Source organism: Protomyctophum parallelum (assembly GCF_964188405.1).
Source record: "Protomyctophum parallelum genome assembly, chromosome: 16".
NCBI classification, from domain to species: domain Eukaryota; kingdom Metazoa; phylum Chordata; class Actinopteri; order Myctophiformes; family Myctophidae; genus Protomyctophum; species Protomyctophum parallelum.
The window spans coordinates 49,515,585-49,529,492 of NC_139711.1; the positions used below are offsets into that span (position 1 = coordinate 49,515,585).

The window sequence follows — 13,908 nt, forward strand, 5'->3', positions numbered from 1 at the left end:
TTAGAGCTATGGACCAGAGGGCTTTAGAGCTATGGAACAGAGGGAATCAGAGCTATGGAACCGAGGGCTTTAGAGCTATGGTTCAGTAGCATTAGAGCTATGGAACAGAGGGCATTAGAACTATGGACAGAGGGCATTAGAGCTATGGAACAGAGGGCATTAGAGGTATGGAACAGAGGGCATTAGAGCTATGGTTCAGAGGGCATTAGAGCTATGGAACAGAGGGCATTGGAGCTATGGTTCAGAGGGCATTAGAGCTATGGAGCAGAGGATATTAGAGCTATGGAACAGAGGGCATTAGAGCTATGGTTCAGAGGGCATTAGTGCTATCGAACAGAGGGCATTAGAGCTATGGATCTGAGGGCATTAGAGCTATGGATCAGAGGGCATTAGAGCTATGGAGCAGAGGGCATTAGAGCTATGGAACAGAGGATTTTAGAGCTATGGAGCAGAGGATATTAGAGCTATGGACCAGAGGGCATTAGAGCTATGGACCAGAGGGCATTAGAGCTATGGAACAGAGGGCATTAGAGCTATGGAACAGAGGGCATTAGAGCTATGGACCAGAGGGTATTAGAGCTATGTTCAGTAGCATTAGAGCTATGGAACAGAGGGCATTAGAGCTATATGGACCAGACGGCATTAGAGCTATGGAACAGAGGGCATTAGAGCTATGGTGCAGTAGCATTAGAGCTATGGAATCAGAGGGCATTAGAGCTATAGACAGATGGCATTAGAGCTATGGACCAGACTGCATTAGAGCTATGGAACAGAGGGCATTAGAGCTATGGAACAGAGGGCATTAGAGCTATGGAATCAGAGGGAATTAGAGCTATGGAGCAGAGGGCATTAGAGCTATGGAGCAGAGGGCATTAGAGCTATGGAACAGAGAGCATTAGAGCTATGGACCAGAGGGCATTAGAGCTATGGAGCAGAGGGCATTAGAGCTATAGAGCAGAGGATATTAGAGCTATGGATCAGAGGGCATTAGAGCTATGGAAGAGAGGGCATTAGAGCTATGGAATCAGAGGGTATTAGAGCTATGGAACAGAGGGCATTAGAGCTATGGTCCAGTAGCATTATAGCTATGGAACAGAGGGCTTTAGAGCTATGGAACAGAGGGCATTAGAGCTATGGAACAGAGGGCATTAGAGCTATGGAACAGAGGGTATTAGAGCTATGGAACATATTGCATTAGAGCTATGGAACAGACGGCATTAGAGCTAGGGACCAGAGGGCATTAGAGCTATGGAGCAGAGGGCATTAGAGCTATGGAACAGAGGATATTAGAGCTATGGAGCAGAGGATATTAGAGCTATGGACCAGAGGGCATTAGAGCTATGGAACAGAGGGCATTAGAGCTATGGAACAGAGGGCATTAGAGCTATGGACCAGAGGGTATTAGAGCTATGTTCAGTAGCATTAGAGCTATGGAACAGAGGGCTTTAAAGCTATGGTTCGGTAGCATTAGAGCTATGGAACAGAGGGCTTTAGAGCTATGGAACAGAGGGCATTAGAGCTATGGTGCAGAGGGCATTAGAGCTATGGAACAGAGGGCATTAGAGCTATGGTGCAGAGGGCATTAGAGCTATGGAACAGAGGGCATTAGAGCTATATGGACCAGACGGCATTAGAGCTATGGAACAGAGGGCATTAGAGCTATGGTGCAGTAGCATTAGAGCTATGGAATCAGAGGGCATTAGAGCTATGGAACAGAGGGCATTAGAGCTATGGATCAGAGGGCATTAGAGCTTTGGAAAAGAGGGCATTAGAGGTATGGTTCAGAGGGCATTAGAGCTATGGAATCAGAGGGCATTAGAGCTATGGAACCGAGGGCTTTAGAGCTATGGAACAGAGGGCATTAGAGCTATGGTACCGAGGGCTTTAGAGCTATGGAACAGAGGGCATTAGAGCAATGGAACAGAGGGCATTAGAGCTATGGAACAGAGGGCATTAGAGCTATGGAACAGAGGGTATTAGAGCTATTTACCAGAGGGCATTAGAGCTATGGAACAGAGGGCTTTAGAGCTATGGACCAGAGGGCATTAGTGCTATGGAGCAGAGGGCATTAGAGCTATGGACCAGAGGGCATTAGAGCTATGGATCAGAGGGCATTAGAGCTATGGACCAGAGGGCATTAGAGCTATGGAATCAGAGGGTATTAGAGCTATGGACCAGAGGGCATTAGAGCTATGGAACAGAGGGCATTAGAGCTATGGACCAGAGGGTATTAGAGCTATGGTTCAGTAGCATTATAACTATGGAACAGAGGGATTTAGAGCTATGGAACAGAGGGCATTAGAGCTATGGAAAAGAGCGCATTAGAGCTATGGAACAGAGGGCATTAGAGCTATGGAATAGAGGGCTTTAGAGCTATGGTTCAGTAGCATTAGAGCTATGGAACAGAGGGCTTTAGAGCTATGGTCCAGTATCATTAGAGCTATGGAACAGAGGGCTTTAGAGCTATGGACCAGAGGGCATTAGAGCTATGGAGCAGAGGGCATTAGAGCTATGGACCAGAGGGCATTAGAGCTATGGACCAGAGGGTATTAGAGCTATGGATCAGAGGGCATTAGAGCTATGGATCAGAGGGCATTAGAGCTATGGAATCAGAGGGTATTAGAGCTATGGACCAGAGGGCATTAGAGCTATGGAACAGAGGGCATTAGAGCTATGGACCAGAGGGTATTAGAGCTATGGTTCAGTAGCATTATAACTATGGAACAGAGGGATTTAGAGCTATGGAACAGAGGGCATTAGAGCTATGGAAAAGAGCGCATTAGAGCTATGGAACAGAGGGCATTAGAGCTATGGAATAGAGGGCTTTAGAGCTATGGTTCAGTAGCATTAGAGCTATGGAACAGAGGGAATTAGAGCTATGGAGCAGAGGGCATTAGATCTAAGGAACAGAGGGTATTAGAGCTATGGTGCAGTAGCATTAGAGCTATGGAACAGAGGGCATTAGAGATATGGACCAGAGGGCATTAGAGCTATGGAATCAGAGGGCATTAGAGCTATGGAACAGAGGGCATTAGAGCTATGGAGCAGAGGGTATTAGAGCTATGGAGCAGAGGATATTAGAGCTATGGAACAGAGGGCATTAGAGCTATGGAACCGAGAGCTTTAGAGCTATGGAACAGAGGGCACTAGAGCTATGGAACAGAGGGTATTAGAGCTATGGAACAGAGGGCATTAGATAGATAGATAGATAGATAGATAGATAGATAGATAGATAGATAGATAGATAGATAGATAGATAGATAGATAGATAGATAGATAGATAGATAGATTGATAGCTTTATTGTCATTCAGCAGATACATAAAATGCATAAGAGAACGAAATGTCGTTTCACTGGCTTTTAGTATGCTAGTTAAAAGAGCTAAAATACTATTAAAATCTAAAATCCACTTAAAAACAATTAAATTAAAAGCACCATTTAGTTCATTTGGAGACAAGATATTGCACAACAGGAGTCCTTATAGCAGCATATAGGGGGAAAGGTTAAGGGATATTGCACGTGTTCAAAAGTCTGATGGCTTGGGGGGAAAAGCTCTTGGAGAATCTTGCTGTTTTACTTCCAATGCTTCGATACCTTCTGCCAGAAGGACAACAGAGTGAACAGTCCCTGGTGTGGGTGGGTGGGGTCATTGCTGATGATGTTGGCCCTAGACAGAGTGAACAGTCCCTGGTGTGGGTGGGTGGGGTCATTGCTGATGATGTTGGCCCTAGACAGAGTGAACAGTCCCTGGTGTGGGTGGGTGGGGTCATTGCTGATGATGTTGGCCCTAGACAGAGTGAACAGTCCCTGGTGTGGGTGGGTGGGGTCATTGCTGATGCTGTTGGCCCTAGCCAGAGTGAACAGTCCCTGGTGTGGGTGGGTGGGGTCATTGCTGATGCTGTTGGCCCTAGACAGAGTGAACAGTCCCTGGTGTGGGTGGGTGGGGTCATTCCTGATGTTGTTGGCCCTAGACAGACAGTGTCCTTGATGGAAGGCAGTGATGTCCCGATGATTTTCTCCGCTGTCCTCACTACTCTCTGTACTGTTTTCCAGTCCGCTTCTTTGCAGCTTCCAGACCAGACAGAGATGCAGTTTGTCAGGATGCTCTCTATAGTTCCCCTGTAGAACGTAGTGAGGATGGGAGCGGGGAGTTGGGCTCTTCTCATCCGGCGCAGAAAGAACAGCCGTTTATGGGCTCTCTTCACAAGAGAGGACGTGTTTGAGGACCATGATAGATTGTCTGTGATCTGTACCCCCAGGAACTTAGTGCTGCTCACTACATCCACTGCAGTGTCCTCTATGAGGAGTGGTGAGTGGCTGCGCTGGTTCTTTCTGAAGTCAACAATGACCTCTTTTGTCTTGTTGACATTCAGGACCAGGTTGTGTGTGTTGCACCAGCCCACTAGCTGTCTCACTTCTTCCCTGTAGGCCGTCTCGTTGTCGTCCTTGATGAGGCCCACAAGTGTGGTGTCGTCTGCGTACTTCACCATATGGTTGGTACTGAACCTGGCACAGCAGTCATGGGTCATCAAGGTGAACAGCAGTGGACTCAGGAAGCAGCCCTGGGGAGATCCCGTGCTCAGGGAGATGACGCTGGAGTTGTTATTTCCGACTCGGACAGATTGAGGTCTGTTCGTTAGGAAGTCCAGCAGCCAGTTACACAGGGGAGTGCCCAGACCCAGGGGGAACAGTTTGTCGACCAGTTGCTGGGGTATAATAGTGTTAAATGCTGAACTGAAATCCAGAAACAGCATGCGCACACTGGTGTTCTTACCCTCTAGATGGGCCAGGCTCCGATGTAGAACTGAGGCAATAGCATCTTCTGTGGAGCGCTTAGCACGGTAGGCAAACTGGAACGGATCGAATGTGGGGGGGAGTCTGGAAACTATGTGAGCCTTCACTAGCCTCTCAAAGCACTTCATCATTATGGGGGTGAGTGCAACTGGGCGGTAGTCATTGAGAGATGTTATTGTGGGCTTTTTTGGCACTGGTATTATTGTAGCAGCTTTGACACATGAAGGGACGACAGCCTGACATGTTGAAGACGTCCGTGAGGACCGGAGCCAGCTGATCCGCACATCCCTTTAGCACCCGACCTGGAATCTTGTCGGGGCCTGACGCCTTCCGGGCGTTGATGCCTCTCAGCGTCCTCCACACATCATGCACATCCAGACTGAGTACCTGCTCATCTGGAAGAGGAATAGTTTTCCTATGGAGCTATGGTTCAGTAGCATTAGAGCTATGGAGCAGAGGATATTAGAGCTATGGATCAGACGGAATTAGCTATAATATAATATAATATAATATAATATAATATAATATAATATAATATAATATAATATAATATAATATAATATAATATAATATAATATAATATAAACATTAATTACTGCATCAAAAGTTAATCAACATTTAACTATACTATAATAACTGGTGAATATTGATCAAATTGTCCCAATTTAAGAGAAATAGACGATCTACAAGCTCACAGCGCCTCGCACTCATAGACTGTATAAGCTCGCACTGCAAGGCGTTGTGAGCTTGTAGATCGTCTATTTTCCCTTTTGTTTGGGAGCTTTAGATCTGAGGGCAAAATAAATTACCTTATGTTTTACACACATGGCGCCGACGTCACTTGTGCGCGCCTCCCAATGGCTTCGTGACGTCATCAACGTGCATGTCTTGTTTTGGACGCGCTAAATGAAAACAGGTTTTTATTTTGCGTTTTTACATTAAAGTAAACAAACAAACAAACAAACAAACATTTCCGTTTAACAAACTATTAAACACATCATTTATAAACACATAAACACATCGTTAGGGTTTCAGGAAGTTTGGAGCGAAATGTAATTCATCATCTTTAATCAGCAAGAAGAACAAACAAGGATTCAGAGGTATTTTTCATTCTTTTATTAACTCGACTATAAATTGATTGATTGATTGAAATATTTATTAACAGTTTGCAGAATTACAGTACATTTCAAGCGTGTGTTGATCCACAATACACAGTATTACACATCATGTACACAATGCTATTTACATCTGATAGAACACTGGTTTTCAACCCTTTTCACATCATTCTGTATTTGAGCCACGGAACCACCATTTGATGACATTTAGCCTCTCAGACCCAAAACTAAAGAATATTGTTGTTATTGTTGGATAATATGTTGTCCACAATTCCATGCTGGATTGATGTTGGTACCATTAGGAGAGATAACATGATGTTGGTACCATTAGGAGAGATAACATGATGTTGGTACCATTAGGAGAGATAACATGATGTTGGTACCATTAGGAGAGATAACATGATGTTGGTACCATTAGGAGAGACAACATGATGTTGGTACCATTAGGAGAGATAACATGATGTTGGTACCATTAGGAGAGATAACATGATGTTGGTACCATTAGGAGAGATAACATGATGTTGGTACCATTAGGAGAGATAACATGATGTTGGTACCATTAGGAGAGATAAGATAACATGATGTTGGTACCATTAGGAGAGACAACATGATGTTGGTACCATTAGGAGAGATAACATGATGTTGGTACCATTAGGAGAGATAACATGATGTTGGTACCATTAGGAGAGATAACATGATGTTGGTACCATTAGGAGAGATAACATGATGTTGGTACCATTAGGAGAGATAACATGATGTTGGTACCATTAGGAGAGATAACATGATGTTGGTACCATTAGGAGAGACAACATGATGTTGGTACCATTAGGAGAGATAACATGATGTTGGTGGTACCATTAGGAGAGATAACATGATGTTGGTACCATTAGGAGAGATAACATGATGTTGGTACCATTAGGAGAGATAACATGATGTTGGTACCATTAGGAGAGACAACATGATGTTGGTACCATTAGGAGCGATAACATGGTGTTGGTACCATTAGGAGAGATAACATGATGTTGGTACCATTAGGAGAGATAACATGATGTTGGTACCATTAGGAGAGATAACATGATGTTGGTACCATTAGGAGAGATAAAATGATGTTGGTACCATTAGGAGAGATAACATGATGTTGGTACCATTAGGAGAGATAACATGGTGTTGGTACCATTAGGAGAGATAACATGATGTTGGTACCATTAGGAGCGATAACATGGTGTTGGTACCATTAGGAGAGATAACATGATGTTGGTACCATTAGGAGAGATAACATGATGTTGGTACCATTAGGAGAGATAACATGATGTTGGTACCATTAGGAGAGATAAAATGATGTTGGTACCATTAGGAGAGATAACATGATGTTGGTACCATTAGGAGAGATAACATGGTGTTGGTACCATTAGGAGAGATAACATGATGTTGGTACCATTAGGAGAGATAACATGATGTTGGTACCATTAGGAGAGATAACATGATGTTGGTACCATTAGGAGAGATAACATGGTGTTGGTACCATTAGGAGAGATAACATGATGTTGGTACCATTAGGAGAGATAACATGATGTTGGTACCATTAGGAGAGATAACATGATGTCGGTACCATTAGGAGAGATAACATGGTGTTGGTACCATTAGGAGAGATAACATGATGTTGGTACCATTAGGAGAGATAACATGATGTTGGTACCATTAGGAGAGATAACATGATGTTGGTACCATTAGGAGAGATAAAAATGATGTTGGTACCATTAGGAGAGATAACATGATGTTGGTACCATTAGGAGAGATAACATGGTGTTGGTACCATTAGGAGAGATAAGATAACATGATGTTAGTACCATTAGGAGAGACAACATGATGTTGGTACCATTAGGAGAGATAACATGATGTTGGTACCATTAGGAGAGACAGCATGATGTTGGTACCATTAGGAGAGATAACATGGTGTTGGTACCATTAGGAGAGATAACATGATGTTGGTACCATTAGGAGAGATAACATGGTGTTGGTACCATTAGGAGAGATAACATGATGTTGGTACCATTAGGAGAGATAACATGGTGTTGGTACCATTAGGAGAGATAACATGATGTTGGTACCATTAAGAGAGATACCATGGTGTTGGTACCATTAGGAGAGATAACATGATGTTGGTACCATTAGGAGAGATAACATGATGTTGGTACCATAGGAGAGATAACATGATGTTGGTACCATTAGGAGAGATAACATGATGTTGGTACCATTAGGAGAGATAACATGATGTTGGTACCATTAGGAGAGATAACATGATGTTGGTACCATTAGGAGAGATAACATGATGTCGGTACCATTAGGAGAGATAACATGGTGTTGGTACCATTAGGAGAGATAACATGATGTTGGTACCATTAGGAGAGATAACATGATGTTGGTACCATTAGGAGAGATAACATGATGTTGGTACCATTAGGAGAGATAACATGATGTTGGTACCATTAGGAGAGATAACATGATGTTGGTACCATTAGGAGAGATAACATGATGTTGGTACCATTAGGAGAGATAACAGACAAACGTTGATCAAAATAACAATTATTCTACATTCTCTAATTCTCTAATTCTTGTAAATTAACTAATGCAATGTTTAACAATAATTTAACTCTTATCTTGAGAGAGTAAAATGAAGGTCCATTTGGTTTCATTTTACTGTCTCAAGAGTTAAAGATCTCTAAGGGTCCATTTACCAACTCTCTATCATTTAGCTGGATGGGGACCACCTGGTACCCCCCCCAGGACCCCTGGTGGTCCCTGGACCACCTGGAACCCCCCCCCCCCCCCCCCCCAAGGACCCCTGGTTGAAAACGGTCTAGACAGATGCTAGGTTCATTGTTTATACCTGCTATCCTAGTAAACAGATGCTAGGTTCATTGTTTATACCTGCTATCCTAGTAAATAGATGCTAGGTTCATTGTTTATACCTGCTATCCTAGTAAACAGATGCTAGGTTCATTGTTTATACCTGCTATCCTAGTAAACAGATGCTAGGTTAAAAAAAAGGAGACACTTTATCTAGTTTCTGCCTGTTTTCATAGGAGACACTATCTAGTTTCTACCTGTTTTCATAGGAGACACTTTATCTAGTTTCTGCCTGTTTTCCTAGAAGGAGACAGACCCCCAGAGGACCCCCAGAGGACCCCCAGAGGACCCCAGAGGACCCCCAGAGGACCACCATGTCTGCTCAGAAGGACTGTGAGTTCCTGGTCAAGAGAGCCAGAGATCTGGTGACAGAAGACCCGTGTGCCGCCAAGGCCTGGTTGATCACGGCCCGGACCCTCTACCCTAGTGACTTCAATATCCAGGTAACACTTTATGGTGTAACCCTCTACCCTAGTGACTTCAATATCCAGGTAACACTTTATGGTGTAACCCTCTACCCTAGTGACTTCAATATCCAGGTAACACTTTATGGTGTAACCCTCTACCCTAGTGACTTCAATATCCAGGTAACACTTTATGGTGTAACCCTCTACCCTAGTGACTTCAATATCCAGGTAACACTTTATGGTGTAACCCTCTACCTTAGTGACTTCAATATCCAGGTAACACTTTACAATTTAGGCATTTAGCAGACGCTCTTAATCCAGAGCGACTTACATTAAGCAAGAACAAAAAAAGCATGGGAATACATCACATAAAAAGCATTTATCATGAAACATGCGTAAGCTAAGAAAGTAACAGTGGAATATCTATATAATGAAACTATACATATAAACTATACATATATACTATACTATGCTATACATATGTACTATGGCGTGCTATGACTACATACAATGCAATTATAGTGCTGTCTTCATAACATGCTATAAGTCTGTATAAGTCTACAGAAATGCTATCTAAGGGGGTGGGGTAAGTGCTATGGGCCATGATGGAGTCTGAAAAGGTGGGTTTTCAGACTACGGCGGAAGATATTCTTTCAGAGTGAACGTTTTAAACTCAAATCTTTGCTTCTGGGAGGGGGGGGGGGTCCCTGGAACTACATATTTTCAGGTGGGGGTCGGCGGCCGATTACTTATCCCATTCTGACCTGAGATCAGATTCATACGAGGTTTCCACTGGACACACACTGGTCTGATTAACCCATTCTGACCTGAGATCAGATTCTAAAAATGTCAGTCGTTCTTCGATTTTTCAAAAATAGCAGACCTACAAGCTCGTAGCGCGCCACTCGGTGGCGCGATATGAGCTTGTAGATCTGCTATTTTTCAATAGCTAAAGCATAACATGATGCTAACACCAAAATGGGTTCCCGTTCAGAATGGGTTATAATTGTTGGGGTCCTTGACATAGAAACATAGAACATAGAAACATAGGTATTTCAGATAACTGTCAGGATTTAGAAGACATTTTTTAAATTTCGACGTCTAGCCTAAATGGGTTAACGTGGACAGGGATGGCTGCATGTAGCTTTAATTAGTTGTTGTTATTATTATTATTATTATTATTATTCATTTGTTTTGTTTATATTGTATCTTTTCAGTACGAGATGTACATGATCGAACGGAATGCAGAGAGGACTGCCCCCGCAGGTCGCCTGCTGTATGACATGTAAGTAGATTTAATTATAAATTATAAATAAAACTATGTAAATATAATTTGAGAATGAATGATAAACATTCATATCTCTAACATTAATAATATATCATCAGTGGTGTGTGTGTGTGTGTGTGTGTGTGTGTGTGTGTGTGTGTGTGTGTGTGTGTGTGTGTGTGTGTGTGTGTGTGTGTGTGTGTGTGTGTGTGTGTGTGTGTGTGTGTGTGTGTGTGTGTGTGAGATACAGAGAGTCTCCGCAAATTCCTATCCAACATCATATGAAATAAATGCTTAAACATGAAGCTAGGTGTAATGTTAGAGTCCACAGAAGACATGTAAATATGAAATAAATGCTTAAACATGTAGCTAGGTGTAATGTTAGAGACCACAGAAGACATGTAAATATGAAATAAATCAAAATGCTTCAACATGTAGCTAGGTGTAATGTTAGAGACCACAGAAGACATGTAAATATGAAATAAATGCTTAAACGTGTAGCTAGGTGTAATGTTGGAGACCACAGAAGACATGTTTAATATGAAATAAATGCTTAAACATGTAGCTAGGTGTAATGTTAGAGACCACAGAAGACATGTAAATATGAAATAAATGCTTAAACATGTAGCTGGGTGTAATGTTAGAGTCCACAGAAGACATGTAAATATGAAATAAATGCTTAAACATGTAGCTAGGTGTAATGTTAGAGACCACAGAAGACATGTAAATATGAAATAAATGCTTAAACGTGTAGCTAGGTGTAATGTTGGAGACCACAGAAGACATGTTTAATATGAAATAAATGCTTAAACATGTAGCTAGGTGTAATGTTAGAGACCACAGAAGACATGTAAATATGAAATAAATGCTTAAACATGTATCTAGGTGTAATGTTGGAGACCACAGAAGGTCAAGGTAAACTTTATTGTCCACAAGGGAAATTTGTCTTGGGCTTTCACCCCAGCTACAGCCACACATAAACATCAATGACAACAAGAATACATTACAGAGGAAGACACAACATTACACATGATGTGGATAATCTAGCCTCACGCAGTTACTGCTGTTTCAGAGCCTCGTTCAGCATCCTAGTTGATGCTGGTACAAACGATTTTTTAAATCTGATGTACTTCCACTTTGGTTCTTTGTATCTTCTCCCAGAGGGCAGAAGTACAAACTCACCATTTAAAACATGGGTAACATCACTGACGATTCTTTGAGCCTGTTTTAATGTAGCCTGCTCATAAATAGACAGCAGAGAGGGGAGTTGTCTTACCCCTATGATCTTCCCTGCAGTCTGCACCAATCTGAACAATTTGGACCTCAGTTGCACTGAGAGATTACCGAACCAAACTGATGCCAAACCTGACCAGGCTTTCCAAGACTGCTCGATAGAACACTAACATAAATCTTTGGTCAACACCATGAACCCTGAGACGTCGGAGGAAGTGCAGTCTTTGCTGTAGTTTACTACAGAGACTGTCAACATGTGCAGTTGTCAATACAGATATGAGGAGACCTGTGAGATGGTCGAGTATTGGTGACCACAGGCCTGTGGTCACCAATACTCTTGGGGTCAAACACCATCTCCTGTGTCTTCTTAAAGGAGAATTCCATACTAAAAGGCTTTCTTACCTTTCTTTGTAGTTGTTACGTCCCCACCAATGAGGTCCAGGTGTTATTTTGTGCAAAAGCTCCTTATTGGCTATTTCCCCTACCATAAGCCCTCAATGAATTGCATTGAATTGAATGGGAATTGAATGGGGCTATGGAGTGTTGTGCTAATTCGCTTATTTCCATCACTCAAAATTATAATTTCTTTGTATATATCATCTCTTCATAATGTAAATAATATCCCAAGCGGCACACTTTACTACTTATTTCGATGGAAATAAGCGAACTAGCATAACACCCCATAGCCCCATACAATTCCCATTCAATGCAATGCAATTCATTGAGGGTTTATGGTAGGGAAAATAGCCAATAAGGAGTTTTTGCACAAAATAACACCTGGACCTCTTTGGTGGGGACGTAACAACTACAAAGAAAGGTAAGAAAGATAAGAAAGCATTCTAGCATGGAATTCTCCTTTAACATTAAGAATAAGGTGGTTGTCGTCACACCACTTTCCAAAGCTCTGTAGCTCTCAAAAGCAGTCGGCTAAATCCCCATCCTTATCCAGAAGGGCTTGTTCGGGTTGCCACTTCTACACTCATTTGTGTACAGAGTAAAAAAGGACAGGTGAGCTAACGCAGCCCTGGGGTGCTCCAGTACTCAGGGTTCTTTGTGTACGTTTAGTTAAAAATGAATGAATGGTACCATCTAATAATAAGAGGATGGACATTAAGGCCTCAACCGCTTTATTAACCCATTCTGACCTGAGATCAGATTCTAAAAATGTCTTCTACATCCTGACAGTTTTCTGATAAAGCTGTGTTTCTATGTCAGTGGTTCTTCGATTTAAAAAAAATAGCAGACCTACAAGCTCTTAGCGCGCCACTCGGTGGCGCGCTATGAGCTTGTAGATCTGCTATTTTTCAATAGCTAAAGCATGACATGATGCTAACACCAAAAGGGGTTCCCGCGCAGAATGGGTTAAGTTATGTGGCTGTATTGTATTAAATGCCGAGCTGAAATCTACAAGAAGAAGGCGTGCATAGGCCAAGGTCAAGAAAGACTGCGTCCTCTTTACATTAACATATCTATATTATATTATATATATTATATTATTATATTATATCTTTATGTTCTATATATATTTGATATTATTTCTCAGGTTTCTAAACTTCCCAGAGCAGCCCGTGGTGTGGAGAGAGATCGGTGTGATCACGTCTGCTCTGCGCCAAGACTGTCAGGACAAACAGTCCGCCTTTTTACAAGGTACATATTATATTGTTAACCCGTTCTGACCTGAGATCAGATTCATACGAGGTTTCCACTGGACACACACTGGTCTGATTAACCCATTCTGACCTGAGATCAGATTCTAAAAATGTCAGTCGTTCTTCGATTTTTCAAAAATAGCAGACCTACAAGCTCGTAGCGTGCCACTCGGTGGCGCGCTATGAGCTTGTAGATCTTGTAGAGGCCCATCCCACCGATCGGTACACGGTATCTCTATAGGCATGTGATCATATTTCATATTCCTCATTGGCTTCCAAAGTTTGCTTTTAGGATTGGTCCGTTTATTAACAAAAAGCCTCAAATCATGAACGCAGTGTGAGATTTACAGTGTATTTAAATCTATTATTATTTATTCCAGGTGTATTCAGTGTATTCATATTATTCATATTTATTCCAGGTGTGTTTGAGACGTTGCCGGGCAGAGTGCAGTGTGAGATGCTGCTCAAAGCGACAGAACAATGTTTCAACACGTTGGAGAAAGCTGAGATGTTGTTGCTGCTCCTGAAGAGATTCCC

At 42.2% G+C, this 13,908-nt stretch overlaps 1 protein-coding gene across 3 annotated transcripts in view; it reads left to right on the forward strand.

The window, feature by feature from the left end:
* The first annotated feature begins 5,662 nt into the window (after window positions 1-5,662).
* The window catches only part of ints10 (integrator complex subunit 10), a 37,336-nt gene continuing 29,090 nt past the window's right edge, over window positions 5,663-13,908 (forward strand). For 2 of the 3 annotated variants that reach the window (XM_083785109.1, XM_083785108.1), the window contains exons 1-5: window positions 5,758-5,893; window positions 9,060-9,258; window positions 10,440-10,507; window positions 13,266-13,369; window positions 13,791-13,908. The exon at window positions 13,791-13,908 is cut by the window's right edge and continues 22 nt beyond it. In XM_083785109.1, the coding sequence (XP_083641235.1) occupies window positions 9,130-9,258; window positions 10,440-10,507; window positions 13,266-13,369; window positions 13,791-13,908 (419 nt within the window). In that variant the 5' untranslated portion in view covers window positions 5,758-5,893; window positions 9,060-9,129. Of the gene's footprint in view, window positions 5,710-5,757; window positions 5,894-9,059; window positions 9,259-10,439; window positions 10,508-13,265; window positions 13,370-13,790 lie in introns of those variants that run through there. The other variant, XM_083785107.1, reaches the window with a different exon arrangement.